The following is a 23050-nucleotide window of genomic DNA, read 5'->3' as shown; positions in this document are numbered from 1 at the left end:
TAGATGTCTAATGACCATTTAGAGCATTGGATTCGCTAGACGAGAGCTTAATGTTCTTATTTTTATGAAAAGCTCCGACTCATCTAGACAGCGCCGGTCACTTGCTGCGTCTCAATTCATCCAGCTGTGGGTCAAACAGAAATTGCGTGTTGGTTACTCGCGCGTTATGTGGGATTTGATTTTATTTTATTAGTCGTGCTGTTTATAATCTTAATTCATGTGTATTTTTAAAACAATGATTTCTGTGCTGAGTACAAGAGAGCTGTCTGTGTGTGGAGGGTTATTGGGGGGAGGTAGCTTGAGTGAAGGAATTTCCAGCTGGTGATGGCCGAGATAAGAGCAAAGCTTTAAGGAGAAAACACACAGACAAAGAAGTGCATGCTTTTGATATTAGTTCACTGGCAATCATTCATTTCCAGATTGTTACATGTAGAGGTGTTTGGATTTATAAAATTACATGTTGCTATGAATATTAATGTGTTAAAATATATAAATGATTATGCCTTTGTGCCCATGACTAATGTAGAAGATTGCCCTGTAATAAGACATCGACATGTAGGGATGAAATGCTCGAGGGCACAAAGTGGCTGATGTGTGTGTGGGAGCCAGGGGGGCTGTAAAAAGCCCTGAAGGGAAAACATACTGAACAGATGTTTTTTAATGATGATAAAAGTGTTTGCTTAGAAGTAGTATTGCAGTAAAAGATTTAATATGTGTTTATCTAAAGAAGTTAATGTGTGCCTTATTCATATAACCAATTTTACGAATAATGAAATTATGTCATGATATTGAAATGTGTTCTACATAATAATCACTTTTATTTTACAGTTTGTTTTTTATGAATAAATGAATGTTTTATTAATGATTTGTTTTTAAGAAAGCATTATAAAATGCTATGTGAAGTCAATCATATGTAAAGTGGAAAAGTACTGACAAACTGCAGGACTCTCAAAGTTGGGGGAGAGCAGTTGTTTTTTCCTTTGTCTGTGTGTTTATCTTTGCCTATAGGCTAAAACTGGGTGTGGTGAGGGAGTCAGATTCACGAGGAAAAGCAGCCTTTGTGGGTGGAGATTCTAAGAAGATCGACGTCACATACTCTATAAATAGTTGTTTTCCCAAATGCTGGGGGTTGTTGCTTGCCGATTGTGGCCTTGAAACAACCCGGCGCGCTGTAAAACTTTTTCATATCTGATCAATAAATATTCAATTTAGATATTTGTGTCTTTCCTCCAATTATGAACATGCAGATGGATGCCTTAAAGTCCAACAGTTAATAAAATTAGTGCCGTTAAAATGAATTTGCGTTAACGCGTTATTAACGCGTTTATTTTGACAGCCCTAATATATATATATATATATATATATATATATATGTTTTAAGCGAATTGCATGTCTTTTAAATCCAAGTTATGTCGATTAAATTCAGTTAAAAAAAATAGGTTGGTTCTTTGCGCATTCCTAGGTTCCACCTCGAGGAGGTCCCAAAAGCACCCCAATGACCAGACACACGAGAGTGATAAGTAAAATTTAAGACAAACTTTATTAATTTATTTAAAATCAACTGGGGAAAGGGAAGTCTAAAATATTCTTTCTCTCTCCTCCAGGGGGAGACGGGGTCTAGAGAAAGAGGGGGAAGACCAGCCAGCAAGGGTAAGGGTCTGCAGGGAAAGGACAGGACAGAGCTCCTTCGTCCCTGTACACACATCCTGCGGTTGTTGTTCCCGTGGCGCCCTTCTCTTCTCCTGAAGGCAGATCAGAAACACACAATGAATACGGGGAAGACAGAAAACAACTACCTGGGCCTAGCAAAGGCATATTTCCTCGGTTCCAGCCCGGTGGGACACCCAATGATCCCTCTACTCCAGCGGGCTCCCGGGCACGGGCAGCATGCTACACAGGACGTCTAAGGAGATAAGTGGCAGAGGTGGGTTAGTTTGAGCTCAATTTTACAGATAGGTCGTGGATGATCAATAAAGAACCTATTATCAATTAAATAATTACTGACCAAAACTTAGATGCACTCTGTTTAACAGAGACCTGGCTTAAAGCAGACGATTACACCAGTTTAAACGAATCCACCCCACAAGACTATTATTATAAACACGTTCCTCGTCTAAAAAGAAAAGGGGGTGGTGTAGATACAATATACAAAAAAAAATATTCAAAGTAAACCATAAATCCAACCTAAAATTTAATTCGTTTGAAATAATACTGTTAAATATGGAAATAACTGATCGCAACAACAAACGGCTTTCGTTCATTTTAGCTACCATATATAGGCCTCCGGGCTACCACACAGATTTTCTTAAAGAATATAGCGGACTTCCTATCTGAGCTTACAGTCACTGTAGATAAAGCTCTTATCGTTGGTGATTTTAATATCCATGTGGATAATCCAAAAGATGCATTAGGACGAGCGTTTATGGATGTTCTAAACTCTCTCGGCATTAAACAAAACGTGTCAGGGCCCACACATACTCGTAATCACACATTAGACTTAATTCTGTCACTCGGACTCAATATTAATGACATCGAAATATCACCCCAGAGCGATGCCGTTTCAGACCATTGCCTTGTGTCATACACAATCCTTCTAGATAGGACCGCTCAGTCTACAGCATGCTACAGATTAGCCAGAACAATAATTTCCACCACTAAAGATAGCTTTATTAGCACTCTTCCAGACCTGTCTCAAATGAAACATGTAGCAGATAACCGTGAAGATCTGGATATTTTAATAGAAAATCTGAACAATGTCTGCTCTAGCACGTTGGATTCCGTTGCTCCCATTCGAAAAAAGAGAATCAAAGAAAAACCGCCAGCTCCATGGTATGACCATCATACTGCAGCCCTCAAAAAAGTAGCTAGAAAAATGGAAAGAAACTACCGAAGCACAAAGTTAGAGGTATGGCGTTCAGCATGGAAAGAGAGTATTCAACACTACAGACAGGCTATTAAAACTGCCAGATCTACCCATCTCAGTATGCTTATTAAAGAAAATCATAACAACCCTCGTTTCCTATTTAGCACAGTTGCGAAACTGACTAGAAACAAAGAACAAACAGAAACCAATAGTAAACTCCAACACAATAGTGATGACTTCATGAACTTCTTTACTAACAAAATTATGTTTATTAGGGAAAACTACGCAAGCATCCACCATTCTACCCAATAATAGATTTTCCACTAGATTACCAAACAAACATCTTGAGTCATTTAAACCTACTACAATAGAAGAGCTCTCTAAATTAGTAACGTCATCCAAATCATCGTCCTGTATACTAGACCCCGTTCCCACAAAATTACTAAAAGAGGTATTTCATGTAGTGTCAGACACGGTACTAAATATCTTTAACTCATCTGTAGAATTAGGATACGTTACAACACCTTTCAAACTAGCAGTTATTAGACCACTCATTAAAAAAACAAACCTTGACCAGGGAGATCTTAATAACTTTAGACAAATCTCAAATCTACCTTTTCCTTCTAAAATATTAGAAAAAGTAGTGGCAAGCCAGCTACGCACATTCATAGAAAATAATACATATGAAAAGTTCCAATCAGGTTTCAGGCCCCACCATAGCACAGAGACAGTGCTGCTTAGAGTTACAAATGACCTCCTATTAACATCCGATCGTGGTGAAATCTCAATCCTTATATTACTAGACCTTAGTGCAGCCTGACACAATAGATCACACAATCTTACTCAATAGACTAGAAAACTATGTTGGCATCAGTGGTCAGGCATTAGCCTGGTTCAGATCGTATCTAACCAATCGATATCACTTTGTTTATGTAAATGAGGAAGAGTCATATCACTCTCCCGTTAAATACGGCGTACCTCAGGGGTCAGTTCTAGGCCCTATCCTATTCTCGTTATATATGTTACCTCTAGGAGACATTATCAGGAAACATAACAAGTTTTCACTGCTATGCGGATGATACCCAGCTTTGCATCTCGTCGCATCCTAGCGAGGCCCACCAGTTTTCTAAGCTAACAGACTGCATTAGTGATATTAGGGACTGGATGGCACATAACTTTCTTATGCTAAACTCCAATAAGACAGATACTTATTGAACCGAATCGCTACAAACATAATATGTCAGATTACAAGTTGCCCATAGACGGCTGCACGGTGGTGCCATCTTCCACGGTTAAGAATTTAGGCATGATGTTCGACAGCAATCTATCTTTTGATAGTCATATCTCCAACGTCTGCCGCACAGCATTCTTCCATCTTAGAAATATCTCAAAAATACGCCATATGCTGTCTGCATCAGATGCAGAAAAGCTTTCCATGCTTATGACCTCTAGAATAGACTACTGTAACTCGTTACTCGGGGGATGCCATGCTAATCAGGTAAACAAGCTACAGCTGGTTCAAAACGCCGCCACAAGAGTGCTTACTCGATCTAAAAAGTATGATCACATCAGTCCAATTCTGGCATCTTTACACTGGCTACCAGTTAAATATCGCATACAATTTAAAATATTACTAATCACCTACAAAGCCTTAAATGGCCTAGCACCCTCGTATATTAAAGAACTACTATCAGAATACAATCCATCACGTAAACTGCGCTCACAAAATTCTGGTCACTTAATTATCCCTAGAATATCAAAAGTGTCTAAAGGTGGTAGATCCTTTTCCTACTTAGCCCCTAAGCTCTGGAATGATTTGCCAAATAATGTTCGAGTATCAGACGCAGTCGATCAATTTAAATCTAAACTTAAGACATTTTTCTGTAACAAAGCATTCACATAAAATGTCCAGTAAATGTACTTTTCAAGCAGTAGTTGTTTTGTCTAGAGCAAAGCACTCACATACCTCATATGGGTAATATGCTATTGCCGCAATAGTTAGCCTGTCTGGAACCAAGCTGACTTAAACCACTATGATGTATGACACTTGAATTACATGCGAACGGCCCCTACGCTAATAGAACTCTTTTTGTCTCCCTGTCTTGTCCTTGACCCCGAGGACTATGAGACAAACAGACCCAGTTCCTGTTGCTGTGAAGGTCATCGCACCACTGATCTACTGGCTGTCCTTCAACGTGATGACCAGCCGATGCCTGACCAACGACCACCGGCAAAACCAGTTTAATCCGCTTACCCGTCTCCTATCCCTACCGTATCTATATATCTATATAAAAATATATATTAATTTCTCCCAAGGGTTTTTGTCCTTCTAGGAGTTTTTCCCATTGGGTTTTCTCCTAGGGTTTTTTTTTCGTCCCAGGGAGAGTCAGCCATCTTTGGCTTAACATAGCACTTTACTGTATACGTTATATTATTAATATGCTCGCTTGTACGGTTTAACCTTAGCCACTATATCTACTTCTTATATTACCTATTGATTTTCTGTGTTCTCCTCTACATCTTCTCATGTAAAGCTGCTTTGCAACAATTCACACTTGTGAAAAGCGCTATATAAATAAAATTGAATTGAATGATCTTACTGACTCTTCACTCGGGGCTTCCAGGACTCACAAGGTAAGTACAGCTTGGACTCGGTGTACAGGTAGGTAACAGTGGCCGCCATGGGCTCTTGATGCTGGACCTACAAGGTTCACAAGGTAAGCATGGTTTTAGCTCGATGTACCGGCCAGTATCATTTACAACACCCAGGCTCTTTACTCTGGGCTTACGAGTTTCACCAGGTGAGTATAGCTTTAGCTCGACGTGCAAGTAAGTATCAATAGCAGTCACAGGCTCTTTACTCTGAGCTTACTAGTTTCACCAGGTGAGTATAGCTTTAGCTCGATGTGCAGGTAAGTATCAACAGTGAAAGAAAACCATACGTCACCTCTTGGCTTCGTTCAAGGGCGAGGGGAGGGGGAGTTTTTACTGGCGTCCAACTGTGGCTCGTGGGGCCAAGTATGGCCAATGGCACCTCAGTGGCCGGGATCAAGTAGAGCAGCTATGACGCGTTCGTCCTCCTGGACTAGCATGTCCTCTTCCCTTCCTCTTATGGACAGGTGAAGATCTAGACAGTGGGGTGGACGGCTGCATTAACAAAACCTACTTAGCTGAATGCTTGAGTGTTAAATCAATCAAACAAATAATCATACATACAAACTTTTGCTTTTGTTAATAGAAATCAGCTGTTTCCTTAAACCTGTTTCTACTTACAAGAAATACATTTAGTAATCTTCTAAAATTGCTTGGATTTATACTGACTAAAGTAAAGTGTACTAAAGTCCATTAGCTACACAAGTACAGATGCAGACATATATGCTATAATATATAATTGCATATTTGTATAATTGGAGTTTGTGTTGCTGTCAAAATACAATTATAAATGATAACAATAGCATATTTCTATTCTCACACATACTATAGTTGTGTGTGATTTTGTTGTTTTTTAACTAAAGAGGGCACCACTGTAAAAGTTTGGCCACCAGCGGCACTGCTCTGAAGTTTGACTTTTTGCACCATTACAATATTTATAGGCAACTAGTCATCATATCTTCCTCTCTATAGAACACATGTTAATGCTCAGCAGTACACATATATGGTTCTTTAATGCAGTGGTTATCAAACCTTTTTTTTTGCGGCCTCCCTTGTGTACAGTGGATTCCTTCGCGGACCCCCAAAGAAAATGAATGACATAAACATTCTAAAACTTAAAATTTGAATTAAACAAAACATTAAATTATACAATGTATTGCTTTTGTTTAGTAGCCTTATTTTTCTGAGGTTTAGTTACACAGAATTTATAATAAAGTAATGTATTTCATAAAATATTATAAAACTGGGGCCCCTGGCACCATCTCACAAACCCCAGTTTGAGAACCACTGCTTTAATGTATTTGTTTGCATTGTATTAAAAAGCATTCATTTTTAATGGGCATATACCGTATGTGGTTGAAACAGATAGCCTAGTGCAGGGGTAGGCAACATGGAGTGCCGATGTCCTGCAGTACTCAGCTCCAGGTCTAATCAAGCAGACCTGAACAAACTAATAAAGGTCTATAAAGTCACCTGAAACTACAGGCAGCCAAGGTTTTATACGGGTTGGAGCTAAAATCTGCAGCAACCCCGCACTCCAGGACTGACGTTGCCTACCCCTGGCCCTAGTGCATCCCAACTTTTTTTACATTAACATTTTTAATATAACACTATATTTATTATGGCCTTTAGAAAAGTTTTTTAGAGGAGATAGGGCAGTGCACAATAGGCCCCTGTGGTGCGGCCTAGGCTTTTTTCCGTAATGACATTTTTTCCTTACATTACTTTTACTTTTATACTTTAAGTAGTTTTGAAACCAGTACTTTTTCACTTTTACTTGAGTTAAAAGCTTGAGTTGATACTTCAACTTCTACAAAAGTGTTTTTAAAACCTAGTATCTATACTTCTACTTGAGTAATGAATATGAATACTTTTGACACCACTGGACAGTATGATTCTTCCCACAATGTTTCCACAGTACCTCACTCGACGTACACAATCCACTTCCTCTGGGCCGGGGATATCAACCGTATCAACCGCACTTCCTGTGTTTTTGGATGTCCTATTTATATGTCTCTTCCTTACTGCATCACCCAATCGCGAATCACCACGCTAAAAGATTTCACCTGTTTCTAATAAGCCCCGTTTTGGTTGTCATGGGAATCTATGAAGTGAAGGTGTTTGAAAATCACGGTCGGGGCGGAACCTCTCTCCACCACTTTTGGTTCCGCTCTCAAAGTCAGCCCGTAATATACACACAAAGAAATTGTTATTGAACATGCACTATATTTGCTGACATAAAAAAATAACATTAAACTTACTACTTGGTGTATTTGCAAAGCCATTTAAGGGTCATTTTATATATTGTTTTTTAAGGTTAGTGATTGCAAACAATTTCCTTAAAATGTTGAAAGTTAGTCAATGAAATGTGTTTATTTAAATGTAGCTAAAATAAATTGATTGCAACCACTTACTTTAAAAAAAATTTGTAAATCCAGTTAATCATTTTTCATCAGTAATACATAATTTAAGAGGAAGTAGCATAATTAAATAGGGCTGAAATTATTACACTTTTTATACTAGGGTAACTAAATAAAATTGATTAAGTTCAATGAAATTTTTTGTTTAAATGTAGCTTAAATGAATTGATTGCAACCTCTTACCTTAAAAAATTGAGTAAATTGAATGAATCTTTTTTTTCAGTGTACGGGATGTTGAAACATAAATATGGATAATAATTTCTCTTTTGCAGGTAAAGGATGCTGGATAATCGGAAGGGTTCAGATGAAGATATCAGGAGTTGTGAGACGAAGACTGAATGTGAAGGTGGGGTATTTAAAGGGATATGGTGATGGGACACAGGTGATGGTGATTAGTATTCAGGGGAATGGGAACGAGTGGGAGGAGTGAATGATGACGTGGATGGTGATGGGATCCTGACAAGATGGTTTTGCATCTGAACTCTTCATATTTATTTATTCTTGAATGAACCAACAATAATTATTTTCTCCATACTTCACATCCTGTCTGAAATCTTTCTGCCAACCTCTGTTGATAGAAAATAATGCAGCACTATGTTAACATCAAGCTCTCACAGGTCTATGTTCAATTCAAGGGCTTAAATTCACCTGGTAACAAGAAGGTCATGTCCTTTCAAAAGCATGATGGCATCTGGTTTGCTTGGATCTTCTCCTGGAAAGAGGTCGCTGACCTGAAACTCCACACCATGATAAAACTGTCCTGAAGAGATCATGACAAAACATTTCAGAAATAAGCACATACTAAGTAAGTATTGTGTGTTAAGGTCTTCAGATGTTTTACCAAGCAGGCCATGGACACTTTTAGATAGGAGGTGGCTGTCCAAGGTGTAGAATCCAAGATAGTCTTGATGATACGGATGATTCTTCCAAACTTTGTGCAGGATGATCAGAAACTTGACTGAGTCCCTCAAGGTCACAGTTAAACTACGATCTTTTATTACCTGCAGATCCATGTTGGAGGATAAATGAAGTACTGCAAGTGTTCAGTTTACTTTCTTGCCTCTTAAAATACATGTAAAATAGGCTTAATTTAATCACATCTATAAATAAAGAGATAAATCTCACTTGGTCCCTTTGATGGTGGCACTATCAGACCAGAAGAACTTTGCATCTTTTCCCTCCTCAGACACTGAGATCTCCTTTGTGCTCACCATTACTCTAATACCAAACCTCTCATGAAGGATTCCAAAGCGCCCAAAATATGTCATCACCTTCTTCCCTGGGACAACCTTCTTATCTCCAATGGTTTGTCCATTGACCACAATTCCTGTGTGCAACCATCACATGTAACTATATGGACTTTATCTATACATACATGTACATTTACACAGTATTCTTCTGATGCCGTCTCGTTGTCTAACAATGGACTTGTCTTCAAGTTGTGCTCACCTGTAAGCGGGTCTCTAACCAGGTTAAATATGGTACCAGGTTTGTCATCAATGTTGAAGCACAGGGCATCATTCTGTTGTGATAGCTCAATAAAAAAAGTGTGGATCTCCATCAACTGTTCAATTGCAAAGAAAGGCTCTATTTGATATACATCAAGTAAAATCTGACTCTTTACCTTAGCATGCATTAATTACTCATTACAGAAAATAAAGCTTTTACCATAAGTTGTGGGTGCACTGTATGGGTAGTTGTAGCTCACTGGTGCAGCACTGTAACCTGCAAATAAAAAAATTCAACAAATACACTTAAACACATAATTAGTTGCAGTGTAACCCTTTACATGCTTGCAGTGTGGCAGCGTATAGACGTACCTGTACTAGAGAATTGAGGATTTCCTCGTTGCTCTGTGAATTAGTGTACAGAAAGTAGTGAGTGTCATATACGTTAAATGCATTAACCCTTTTCAAGAGGTTTCAGATTCAGTATTTTTTATTGTGTCATATAGTTTTGGCATTTAAGTTGACCAAGGGACAAATAATGAACCTTATTCAATTTCTTAATGCACTTATGATGAATCAATTGTGACCCGTCACAGAAACCAGTGACACAAGTCGGCTGCACAACTTGCGAGATAATGAGAAAGAACGTTTTCTTTTTTCCAAAATTTGTGATTTTCATTTTTTTGCAGAATCTGTTATTTGAGATCACGAATAATCCTCTCCATGTTTGAGATAGCAGTTTTTGTATATTTAAAAGCATAAATTTTGCGGTTGAAATCGGCTTGTTTTTTCCGGAGATTCTAGCGTGCAGCGGGGGAGTCATTGTCTGTGTGTATTTACAAACTGGATAAGCAGCTTTTGTTTTTGCCCCCGCCCCCAAATGGACTGACTTTATGCGGCACCGCGGTCGGATGACGTCAAAGTACCGCGAAAGCATCTTTTAAGAAATCTTACGGAGTAGTTTAATTTCGACTCGCTCTCGCGGTACTTTGACGTCATCTTCCTGTCAGTTCTTGCAGCGCAGCATGAAGTCAAACACATACAAAAAAGTCACACAGAGATCGTCGAATTCGTTATTTAATTGGCTACATGTTTTGTCTATCAATATTTTCCATGAAGTCATTGGCTGATGGAGGAACGAGCGAGACATTGGTTACATCCCTAAAGGACGTCACGTTTTCGAAGGCGCTGTTTGGATTATATATTATACTACCTCCATATTTTAGATACAAACTTTGAATGCGGGTTCATGTGTTTACCGGAAGGTAAAGTGTAATCTCATATACCCTTACGTTATGATGTAAATAGTCCTCAGATTGTATATTATATTCTTTTACCAGACAAAACCTGATGTAAACCATAGACTATATATCTATATTTCACGGATTATACGCATTTGTGGTGAAAAATGGTCATTGGATGATTCACACATCTGAAACAGACTGGATTTGACTTGTGATCAACACAAAGGTAAAAAGTACTGTTTATTTTTCATCTGGACTTCTGTCACAAAATACTACATATGATGCTAGAACATCTGTATCTCAAAACGGCTTTACAGGGCATATGGCTTAGCTAAATGAGATGTAAATGAGCCCTATTGTCTCTCCCGGCAGGGAAAAGTGTAACTTTCCGTCTCTATTTTCTCGGCTTTCTGTTTCTTAAATGTGTTACATTGAAATGGCCCCAACTTCTCCAAATCTTATCAGATTTCCATGTGTTACACATCGTTGAAAAGCTTAGAAACTTTCAGAATATGTGAATAACTCAAAATGCCCCAGATCCCACGTGTCTCCCTACTTTCCGTGACTGGTCATAATTTCAGTGCTTATTTATAAAAAAAAAACATTGTTGTATTATGTTATGGACTTTAAATTATCAGTAACACTTTATGAAGCTGTATTTATAATGCCTTATAAAAACACAATAGTATATTGTAACACAACAACATATACAATACATTATTCTTTAATGCGTGTGGTTATAACTTTTAAGATTTTTAATGAACTCCACATAGTTACCAAACTAGTTATAGTGCATTATAAGTACAAGCTATCATTAGAGCTGCACTGATATATATCGGCCAATATCAACATCGGTTGATAAAAGCAATTGTAAAAGCAATCAAAAGAGAACAGGAAAATGTAATGAATTCACTAGTTTAATGTTAAATATATATGCTCATCATATGAATGAATAACATTCAGAAAATGTAATCTTCATAATTTTGTTAATGCAAGGAAATATAACCACCAAACTAGCGATATCGGCATTGCAAATAATGCATTTGTAAGTGGGCTTTAAAATGTAATTGTAAATTATAAATGATATATAAGTAGTTCTGCTGGAGCTTACAGTCCCTTGGGAAGACCGACTGGAAGAGGCCTTTGAGAGGAAGCTCACCAAGTATGAGGGACTGGTCAAAGAGTTTCGACAAGCTGGGTGGAGAGCACGGTGTCTCCCAATAGAGGTAGAATCCAGGGGCTTTGTAGCACGATCCCTGTACAGAGCCTTCAGTCTTTTAGGCATTGATGGAGTGAGGAGAAGAAGAGCTATCTGCAACACCACTGAAGCAGCAGAGAAAGCCTTGAGATGGCTATGGCTCAAGAGAGGAGATCCATGGGGGTCAATGTAGCTAGATTCGCCAACTGGACACAAGCTGGGGTCTGATCAGCCACAGCTGGGTCACCTGGATGAGGGTTGTCTAAAGTTGAAAGATCCGAAACACCCAATGATTCCAGAAACATCACTGAAGATGTGTCCAGTAGCATCAGTGGATCCAGAGCGACCCAGAGAGAGATTTTTCTTGCATTAATTTCCCTGTCTCTGTCTCTAAGCCCCCCGCCCCACAACTAGTGGATGGTGCTCCTGCCTAATCGGTTAGGAGATTACTAGATGTTCGTTACAGGGGTAAAGTTTCAGTATCTTGTGGACTGGGAGGGCTACGGCGCGGAGAAGAGGTGTTGGGTACTGGCTCAGGACATTCTAGACCCTGGTCTGATCGAGGATCTCCGTCGTCGACAAGGTGAGCCTCCCCCAGGTCACTCCGATGCCGGACAAGTGCAACAATACAATATTTTATATAGCATAGCTTTAGGGTGCTTTAGATGATTATAGAGTTAGTGGTAACGTCTCGGTTATGGATGTAACCCTCGTTCCCTGAAGGAGGGAATGGAGACGTCAAGTCGTGACCGACGAATTGGGAACTCGCTTAGAGGGACCAATCTGCTTCAATAAATACTAAAACGCCAATGAACTTGGCATTGAGGTATTTGCATAATGCTAGCGCCTCCCCGGAAGGTGCGTATATAAGCCGCAGCTGCAGAATACGAAATTAGCTTCTTTTCGCTGAGAAAGCCGGAAGAATGTGACCGGCCGACAGCAGGGAGCAGCACCTGTGGCGACGAGACATGCCGTCTCCGTTACCTCCTTCAGGGAACGAGGGTTACATCCGTAACCGAGACGTTCCCTTTCAGTCGGTCACTACAACGTCACGTCGTGACCGACAAATTGGGAATCCCTACCAAAACGCCACTAGGAGCTGACCTCTTCCAGTGTCTGCAAAAAGCCCTCCGATTCCACTTAAGGAGATGGAGAAATAGGATTAAGGCAGAAGGCCGGGCACTAGATGTTCTTTTAACCCCACAGTAGTGCCAGTGACTGGGAAGCGCCCTATCTAAGCGGGATAGGAACGCTGCGGAAGCCTCCGCCATGTCTAAGGGCTAATGGTGGGCGAAAGACAACCTTAGTTGATAAGGACAGCCGTGGCTGTGTAAGCAAAGCAGTGCTCTGCTGAGGGAAACGTGGGCTAATAAGATTAACCCCACGGAAAAATACTCACAAAGGAACCCCGCTTAGGGGACACAATGTGGAGCCTGAGCCAAACACGTAGGATTACGAGAATACAGCTAGTGAAAGGCTGACCGCCAATGCTCCACAACATCAGCTGCCAAGGCAGCGGAGGAAGAACAAATCAAACCAATACGCATTTTTGTCCTGATGGCCTTCCATACTGACACTTATTGTGAAGCACCAGTCGGAGGCTGCAAGCTGACTTGCAAGTCTGTTCTCCGTGCCCCTGATGAGGAAAGAACACGAGAGGAGACAGGCTCGATACGAACACTGTAAAATCTAATGAACGTATTAGGTGTCGCCCAACCAGCAGGTCTGCAGATGTCTGTTAGCGAGGAACCACGAGCGAGAGCCCAAGATGAGGCAACACTCCTAGTGGAGTGTCCTCTCAAATTAAACGGACAAGGAATGCCCTGCAGATTATAAGCCAGGATGATAGTATCAACTATCCAATGAGACATCCTCTGCTTAGTGACAGCTTTCCCTCTCTGCTGACCAACATAACAGACAAAGAGCTGGTCTGAGGTCCTGAGGCTTTGGGTGCGATCCACGTAGAGTCGCACTGCGCGTACGGGGCACAACAAAGCCATGGTTGGGTCTGCCTCCTCCGGGGGCAGCGCTTGCAAGCTCACCACCTGATCTCTGAAGGGAGTGGTGGGAACTTTGGGCATGTAGCCTGGCTGAGTCTAAGTGTTACGCTCGAGACAGCAAGACCAAACTGAAGGCACGAATCGTCAACAGAGAATGCGTGTAGGTCCCCTACTCTCTTCACGGAGGCCAATGCTAGCAGGGTCAGAGTTTTCATTGATAAAAACTTAAGACTCACAGACTGCAGAGGCTCGAATGGGGTCCCTGCAGGGCTTTCAGCACCATGGACAGGTCCCAAGGAGGAATAGAGGGAGGGCGCGAAGGGTTCAGCCTTCGAGAACCTCTTAAAAATGTAATAACTAGATCGTGCTGGCCGACCAATCTGCAGTTTATAAGTGAGTGATGAGCCGATATAGCGGCGATATCAACTTTAATGGTGGAGGGTGACAGCCTACGCTCCAACTGGTGTTGAAGATATGAGAGCACGACATTAACGGGGCATTCTCGGGGGTCTTCGCGTTGCGAAGAGCACCAGGTGACGAACAGGTTCCATTTGAGCGCGTAAGCCTGTCTAGTGGACGGCGCTCGCGCTGCTGAGATGGTGTTAGATACCGCTTGCGATAAATCACTGCAACCTACCACGCACTGAGCGACCATACATGGAGATCCCACAGGTCGGGGCGCGGGTGCCATAAGGTGCCCCCTCCTTCAGAAATCCGAGAATCCGCCAGGGAGGGGCTGTCGAGAGCATCAGTTCTGGAAACCAATTCCTGGTCGTCCAGTAAGGCGCGACCAGTAAAAGGCTCTCCTCGTCGTGCCTGACCTTGCACAGTGTCTGTGGGATTAAGCTCACTGGAGGGAATGCGTCTTTGCGCATCCCCCTCGGCCAGCTGTGTGCCAACACATCCACACCGAGGCTGCCCTCGGTTAGTGAATAAAATAGGCGACAATGGCGACGCAAACATATCTATCTTCGCACGACCTAACTTCTTCCAAATTAGCTGAACCGTCTGGGGATGGAGTTGCCATTCGCCGGGGTGCGCAGCTCGGGAAAGCGCGTCTGCCGCTGTATTGAGCGAACCCGGGATGTAAATGACACGAAGGGACCTCAGATGCTTCTGACTCCAAAGGAGGAGATGACGAGCGAGATGCGACAGGTGACGAGAGCGCAAACTGCCTTGAGGGTTGATATACGCAACAGTCGCATTGTTGCCTGTGCATACTAGTACATCCTTCCCTCGCAGCTCCATAGCGAAGCGTACAAGTCCCAGATATACAGCCCACAACTAGCGGCAATTGATATGTCATTGGAGCTGGGGTGCTGTCCACACCCCTGAAGCTGCAAGCCTGTCGTACGTGGCTCCCCAGCCCGTGTCGGATGCATCTGTGTGGACAACAGCATGCCGAGAGACCTGTCTCATGGGCACACCGGCCCTGAGAAACGCGGGGTCTGACCACGAGGGGAATGTTAGGCGACACGCAGGTGTAATGGTTACATGATGGATGCCGGCGCGCCACGCTCTTCTCGGGACTCGATCGTTAAGCCAACGCTGAAGCGGTCTCATATGGAGCAGCCCGAGCGGGTGTCACAGCCGCGGCTGCTGCCATATGCCCCAGGAGCTTTTGAAATTGTTTCAGCGGGACCGCGTTCTTCCCTTGAAATGAATCGAGGTATGAAGTCAGAATTGACTGGACGCGCTCTTCTGTTAAACGCGCCGATAAATCGATCGAGTTCAGTTCCATACAGAGAAAAAAGATCCTCTGCGTGGGACAGAGTTTGTTCTTCTCCCAGTTGACCCGCAGACCCAAATGGGCAAGATGCCGAAGCATTAAGTCTCTGTGCTCGCAAAGCGTCCGCCGAGAATGGGCTATTATAAGCCAATCATCAAGGTAAGCTAGAATGCGAACACCACTCTCTCTCAGGGGCTTTAACGCCGCTTCCACTACTTTCGTGAATACACGGGGAGAGAGAGACAACCCGAATGGTAAAACTTTGTACTGATATGCCCACCCCTCGAACGCAAAGCAGAGAAACGGCCTGTGACGAGGGAGAATGGACACATGAAAGTACGCGTCTTTCAGGTCTATTGCTGCAAACCAATCTTGGGGCAGAATTGAATAAAATATTTGCTTCGGCGTTAACATCCTGAAGGATCTCTTCTGAAGAGACCTGTTCAGTACGCGCAAATCCAAGATCGGTAGTAGCCCACCGCCTTTTTTGGGTACTATGAAGTACGGGTTGTAAAACCCTGACCTCATCTCGGTTGGAGGGACCGGCTAGATCGCGTCCTTCGCCAGTAGGACATCGACTTCTGCACGCAGTACATGTGCATCAGATGCTTTCACCATTCTGAAACGAATGCCCGAGAATTTGGGGCATTCGTTTGGGGCATGCAGTACATGTGCATCGGACGCTTTCAAAGTGGTGAAACGAATGCCCGAGAATTTGGGTGTGTCCCGGTTGAATTGTATTTCGTAACCGAGGCGGATCGTGCGTAAAACCCAACGAGACGGGCTGGGAAGCTGAAGCCAAGCACCCAGAGACCGCACGAGAGGAATTAAAGGCACTACCGGTGTACCAGCGGTGGGGCAGCAGAGCGGGACAGGTGTGACTGCCGGTGCGTGTGCCATGTGTGCACGAACATCTACAGTGTGTGTGTGTGTGTGACACTGACCTGAGCCCGCTGAGGGTGATGGTCGTCCGGTCTCCTCAACGGAGAGCGCGGACTCCGAGAAACACCCACTGGTGATAGAGGAGAGGGACGATGAGCATGTGAATGCCCGCTCACGTCTCTCTCGATCCTCTGGAGACCTGGAGAAGGAATAGGAATGCACTCTTTTTGTGGTTTTGTGGGTGCCGGCTGAAAAGCCGGCGGAACAGAAACAAAACGAAACCAAAGATTCTCCGCTCGGCCCTCCTCCGGGGGAAGGAGCGGTGCGTTCACCGTCTCAGGGATGCTTCGATTTCCGTTTGCCACGGGAAGCGGGTTGAGCGAGCGGGGCGGGCTGTCGACGGCTGGTCCCCCTTTCGCTGCCTGGATGACGTCCTGGGAGGGGGGTTGGCAGGCACCGCAGGGCGCCCTCGGCGAGGAGCAGACGGGGCAGCCGGCGCTGGAGGGCAAGATGCAGGTCACTTGCGCCGGGGCATGCTCTAGGTGATCGCTTCCATCTGCTTCTGAGCTGTGGAGAATTGTTGGGCGAAAGACTCCACTGACTCGCTGAAGAGACCGGTCTGGGACACTGGAGCATCCAAGAACTTGTTCTTGTCTGCATCCAACATGTCCGCTAGACACAGCCAGAGGTGGCGTTCTTGAACCACCAGCGTGGACATGGCATGACTAATCACCTGCGCTGTCACTTTCGTAGCGCGGAGAGCCAGATCAGTGGCGGCCTGGAGCTCCAAGAGGACAGGCGAGTCGTGTCCTCCCTCGTGTAGATCCCTCAAGGCCTTTGCTTGATGAACCTGCAGCAACGCCATTGCGCGCAGGGCTGAAGCCGCCTCTCCGCATACCTAGTGGGCAGCGCCCATTAAACCGGATGACTGTCTGCAAGCACGGGAGGGGAGGGTTGGGTGGTCCTTCCAAGAGGCAGCGGTGGCTGGACACAGCTGCATCACGACCCCCCACTCCACCGGAGGAATCCCTGTGTGTAACCCTTAGCGGCTCCGCTGGTGAGGGAGGTGAGGGGAGAAGGGTTAAACGGCCGTAATCGGGTTGAAAATGGTGACTTCCAGGTTCTAGTCAGCTCCTCGTGCACCTCGGGGAAGAAAGGCACTGGAGGAGAGGGCTGTGAAGCCCGGGAAGCTCCGAAGAACCAATCATCCAGACGGTATAGTTTGGGCTGAAGGGGGTTAACCCACTTTAACCCTACGGTCTCTGCCGCTCGAGATAGCATGGCCACCATCTCCGGATCAATCTCCGGCGTCACGAGCCGACCAGAGGGAGGAAGGACGTCGGGATCCACTTCAGAGGAAGGGGGACCACCCTTGGTTGTTGCGGAGGCTGTGGATCCTGAGGGAGGCACAACAGATTCTGCAGACATCGTAGAACACGCCGCTACAGTCTCCATTGGAACCTCTGCCGGCTGTGGACAAGGAGGCTGAGAACCGGAGGACGAATCCCCCGGCCGGTTCAGCACAGTGATGCGGAGGTCATCCTTTGAGAGCCTCACAGCCGCACCGTGGGGGCGCTCGACACTCGCAGGACGGGGGTTGCGCTTTTCCCGGAGGAAAGACAACCATCTCCGCAAATCCACAAGGGACATGTCCTCGCAGTGAGAACAATTACCCTCAGCAAACGCTGCCTCCGCATGCTCGATGCCCAAGCATCTGATAAGGACGCTGATCTCCAGATATGAGAGTGGCTGTCTTTAACAAGACACAAAGCTCTCTGTATTACTCTTTTAGGGAAATTCACTCAGATGCTCAGTTGTTGATGCGCACAGGGAGTGGCAACGCACACATTAAACTCAAAGCAAAAAAGATGCAGAGCCGTGGAATAATGCGAGCGTCCGCTGTAGTACTGCTAGTCCAACCAACTTCAGCAATCGATCCCAACAGAGTAGAGTAGCTTCTCAGTAGCAGATACTGCCGGCTTTCGAAGCGAAAAAGCTAATTTCGTATTCTGCAGCTGCGGCTTATATACGCACCTGGCGGGGAGGCGCCAGCATTATGCAAATACCTCAATTCCAAGTTCATTGCCGTTTTAGTAGTTATCGAAGCAGATTGGTCCCTCTAAGCGAGTTCCCAATTCGTCGGTCACAACGTGACGCCGTAGTGACCAACTGAAAGGGAACCATTGATTTCATTGCTTTCAAATGAACATCTTGAATGACATTCACTTGTACGCATTTGGCATACAGTACACTGTATAATATGCTGGATTTACTTAAAAAAGTGGATGAAAAATGATGCATTATATTTTAAAGTAAATTTTATTTGAAATTTCAAGCAATTGCATAAATTATTTTAAATTTCATGTAATACTTACTTATAAAAAATTGGATGCAAAAATTATGCAATATATTTTTAAGTAAATCCAGCCTTTATTTTTTTCAGTGTATGCATTATTCAAAATGATTTTTTATTTTATCATTATATGTGTTCACTGGGAATCAAACCCCTGACCTTTGCATTGCCAGAACAATGCTATTTTAATTGAACTACAGGAACATGTGTTGGGTAATGAAGAGTTCCTACCTGTGCGCTGTTCACACTTCGCTTCTTTAAGAAAGATCATTTAAACATGTGTTATATGTATACAGTATAAAATTGTAAATGTTTGTATACAATATTGTAAAAAAATGTCACGCATCTAATCTTTGTTCTATTGTGAAATATTCAATACCTTTAAGAGTCTGTTCATGTTACTCTGGATGCCCTGTGGGTGGGACTGAAAACAGAAACTTGACCAGAAGACTTTACATGTTGAATATAAACATTAATTTTAATAAAACATCACTACTATGTCCTGACAAAGATAAAGGTTCATTTAAGGTAACATCAATGACAGAAAAAAAATGTATTCTGTCAGATGACTGACATGCTAACATGAGTTAACAGAATGATTGTAAAGCAGCAAATATCAAAGATAACAAAGACTTACCCATTGTTCATTGCTCTTTGAGATGACCAATGTCTCAAAAGACCCTGATTGTACATAAATACATACAAACAGGGAGAATAACACAACCTTCCAGGGTGCAGACATAGTGCAACTGCATCAACTGCATTCAGTACTTCAAACACTGAACCCCAATCACTTTATGTTTGCTCTTGTGCCAGAGCAAACACTAACACAGGCAAGATGTGTGGGCGAGGATCTGTGTATTAGGTTTGGTTTAGTACATTTCTGTTTTTTAAGATAATTTTAGTTGAATACACTGTCAAAAATAAAGGTACGAAGCTGTCACTGGGGCAGTACCCTTTAAAAAAGGTCCTAATATGTACCATTTAGATACAAATATGTACCTTTAAAGGTACATTTTGGCAGTTCAAAGTACTAATATGCACTCTTTGAGTACAAAGGTGTACCTTTTTGAAAGGGTACTGTCCCAGTGACAACCCTTGCACCTCCATTTCCGAGAGTGCATATAATGTATAACATGCCTGTGTGATCTTAAATTATTTATATTATGAGCAAATATTGGTAACACACCAATACCAGTTTTTCTGATGTGTTTGCTTCAGCAATATTTGTTTGTGTAGATTTTACACTTAAGTTAGTCTTTTACTAATAGTTTGGTTTACTGTTGACAGATGGTAACCTTTGAAATGTTTGTAAAGTGCTGTCTCGGTCAACCCTTATTTACAATAATTTAAAGATGTCAAAAAGGTATAGAAATTGCCATTACATTTACAAAAAAAAAACATCACCCCCTTCACTTTTCTATATTTTGATGTTGTTTAAAGGCAGGATAGGCAGGAATTATCTAAAAAAAACTTTACTTATTTGTTTAAACTGTGTTTATACCAATACATAAGTAAAATGTAAGTAATCTGAAAAAGGGTGTATAAAAATCGAGTGTCTGTGGACCTCTCACCACTGTTTTAAACACAGCTCATTTTTCCATTCACTCCACCCCCTCCCTTCTGGGTTTCTTCTAAAGCCACGCCCCCAAAACACATGAACGCGCGACACTGACCGGCTCTGCAGGGAGAAGCATTTACCTGAGACGAGCAGAGAGGAAGGATCGCAGATCCCATAGCAACAGGGGTGGTGCCATGGTCACGAGAGAGAGTGATAGTCGTGCAAGCCAATCATTTGTTTCGTCCCGAATGGAAATAATGAGCTGTGTTTAAAACAGTTGTGAGAGGTCTACAGACACTCAAGTTTTATACTCTCTTTTTCAGAGTACTTACATTTTACTTATGTATTGGTATATAAAGACAGTTTAAACAAATTTTGAAACGATTTTGACTGAGGGAGCGAGTCTGCTTCATATTTACACTTCATGCAGCTTCATATCCCACAATGCAACACGATTGTGACGTCACTTCAGCAACTCGCGCTTTGCAAAGTTCAAATGATGGAGGGTGCGGTCTCCACTTTCCATGTGATCAAGGGCTTTGTCACGGTAGGAAATCCTCTGTTTCCTCCGTGTCATGTGTGTGTGTATGTTTGTTTGTTCACTCACCTCTGCCATGTGCTCGTTTGATTAAGTGTTGTCACCTGTGTATGATTGCCTCGCTCCAGCTGATCCTCATCACCCATCAGCTACAAATACTCACCCTGTTCTCTCCCTGTTGTCAGATCCTCATTTCATGTTGCTGCATCACTTGGATTATCGTCTCTCGTCGTCGTGTTGGATTTGTGTTCGTGTTGTCGTCTCCGTGTGAGTGTTTGGTTTGTTCCTGGTTCTATCCACTGGCCATCATCACACTCATCACCGACTTCACCAGTCAACACTCTTCACACCACCGTAGACCTTCGTTCACCATTGCCAACATCCTGGACTCAGTCATTCACTCTGTTGTTTCATCATATTTACCATCATTATTAATAAAACTGTGTTGATCGTCTGCGCTTGCCTCCTCCACTTTATTGTATCATTACAGGCTTAGGGTGATCCATTTGAACCTACTTCAAGTGTTCCAGCAGTAGTGGGCACACGTACAACGTAAGCAATGACGTACATCAGAGTGAACGAGACTGAGGAAAGTTAGCGAGGGAAGGTCATAAAAAAACGAACTGGAACGCAGGGTAAGTGGTTGCAGCATGGGGACTACAAACCAAGATGGCCATCGGGTCCCGGACTACAATTACCAGGTTTCTCAATGGTGGAGACAGCTGTTGCGAATGAAGGAGAAAAGCTGTTAATGAGCTGAGAACAGAGAGTCTTGTTTGCTTTGTGTTTGATAGGACACACAAAGAGAAGCTGGAATAGTTTTTGGTTAAAAATCGTTTTCGGTGTTTAAGTTGATGATTAAAAAGAACCCAGTGATTTGATCTCTGCCTGGACTCGATTTGTGAAACAACCCACACTTTGGTGATACCCTACCTCTCACGATGTCACACACATTACAAATTGAATAAGGGAAGGGGGTCTGAATACTTTTGGAGTGCAATATATATTTGCATTTAAACTAATTCAAATGTCTTGATTAAACAAGTAAGCAAAGATCACATTGAAACACAGGGCATGTTTGGACAGGTGATGTATTTATTTTTGTAGTTGATCAATAAGGTACTGTTATAAACCGCTTTCCGACACATTGTCAAGCACACTGCAAAAAATGATTTTCACGAAAAAAAATCGTAGTATTTTTTGTCTTGTTTTCAGTAAAAATATCGGTTACGCTTTAGATTAAAGCCCGAAAAGCACTGCGCAAGCACAGCGAATTCACAGCGCACGCCTCTGCAACTATAGTCCACTTATGAAGCACGCACGTGCAACTATAAGGGAACAATCTACAACACTTGGGTAACAAAGGGGCAACAACCAGGAAAAATGCAAATACTATATGCAGTAAAGTACTGCATAAGTACAGCGAATTTACAGCATACATTTCTGTAATTATAGTGTACTTCTAAAGTACATACGTGTATTTTTAAGGAAACAATTTATAATATTTTGGGAACAAAGGGGTAACAAGTGCCACTTTAATTTACAGCCCGCAGATGTTGTATTTACTCTTTAACTACGTGAAAAAAGGGGGTAACAAGTGCCACTTTAATTTACAGCCCGCAGATGTTGTATTTACTCAGTAACTACGTGAAATAAGGGGGTAACAAGTGCCACTTTAATTTACAGCCCGCAGATGCTATACTTACTCTGTAACTACGTGAAACAAGGGGGTAAAAAATTGACTTAGACTGTATTTGAATCATTAGTCCGAAGTTATGAATTACTTACTGTATTAATAATTAGCATATTTAGCACGTTTTTAGCATATTAGTCATACATATCATGTAATATTAAAATAGTTAGCCCTTAGTTATAAAATATTTACTGCATATATTATTTGTATTTTTCCTGGTTGTTACCCCCCCGTTCCCCAAACACCACAAATTGTTCCCTTATAATTACACGCACGTACAGTACTTCACAAGCACACTACAACCACAGAAACACACGCTGCAAATCCGCCGCACCTACACAGCACCCCTCGGGCTGTAATCTAAAGCGTCACCAAAATATCTAAAACTTCTGAAATAAAGATGTTTTTTCTTGTGAGCCAAACGACCCAAGAAAACAAGTCCGGTTCCCAGACCAAAAACCTCAAAATT

At 42.6% G+C, this 23050-nt stretch overlaps 2 protein-coding genes across 3 annotated transcripts in view; both read right to left on the bottom strand.

Annotated features, from left to right (window-relative positions):
- The window catches only part of LOC129427621 (inter-alpha-trypsin inhibitor heavy chain H3), a 106975-nt gene extending 87429 nt beyond the window's left edge, over window positions 1-19546 (bottom strand). For both annotated transcript variants that reach the window (XM_073875885.1, XM_073875886.1), the window contains exon 1: window positions 19427-19546. In XM_073875885.1, the coding sequence (XP_073731986.1) occupies window positions 19427-19531 (105 nt within the window). In that variant the 5' untranslated portion in view covers window positions 19532-19546. The remainder of the gene's footprint in view (window positions 1-19426) is intronic.
- LOC129427624 (inter-alpha-trypsin inhibitor heavy chain H3-like) lies at window positions 1522-19213 on the bottom strand. Its single transcript, XM_073875889.1, has 10 exons — window positions 19169-19213; window positions 19021-19044; window positions 9756-9788; window positions 9604-9660; window positions 9385-9499; window positions 9065-9262; window positions 8777-8953; window positions 8584-8695; window positions 5468-8503; window positions 1522-1903 (listed from the first exon to the last, which is right to left on the bottom strand). Exons 4-9 carry the CDS (start codon window positions 9604-9606, stop codon window positions 8431-8433), a joined length of 678 nt encoding a protein of 225 aa, XP_073731990.1. The 5' UTR covers window positions 9607-9660; window positions 9756-9788; window positions 19021-19044; window positions 19169-19213; the 3' UTR covers window positions 1522-1903; window positions 5468-8430.
- Window positions 19547-23050: the final 3504 nt, after the last annotated feature.

The sequence above is a fragment of the Misgurnus anguillicaudatus genome, chromosome 14, assembly GCF_027580225.2.
Source record: "Misgurnus anguillicaudatus chromosome 14, ASM2758022v2, whole genome shotgun sequence".
NCBI lineage: Eukaryota > Metazoa > Chordata > Actinopteri > Cypriniformes > Cobitidae > Misgurnus > Misgurnus anguillicaudatus.
Note: the sequence above shows the minus strand (reverse complement) of the source record. Positions and strands in the feature narration are given on the sequence as shown.

Coding starts and splice junctions, on each gene's coding strand:
- LOC129427624 (XM_073875889.1), bottom strand. Junction 8,954..9,064: donor TAGTGCCACCATCAAAGGGA/CCAAGTGAGATT, acceptor TTCATTTATCCT/CCAACATGGATCTGCAGGTA. Junction 8,504..8,583: donor CATGACCTTCTTGTTACCAG/GTGAATTTAAGC, acceptor TTCTATCAACAG/AGGTTGGCAGAAAGATTTCA.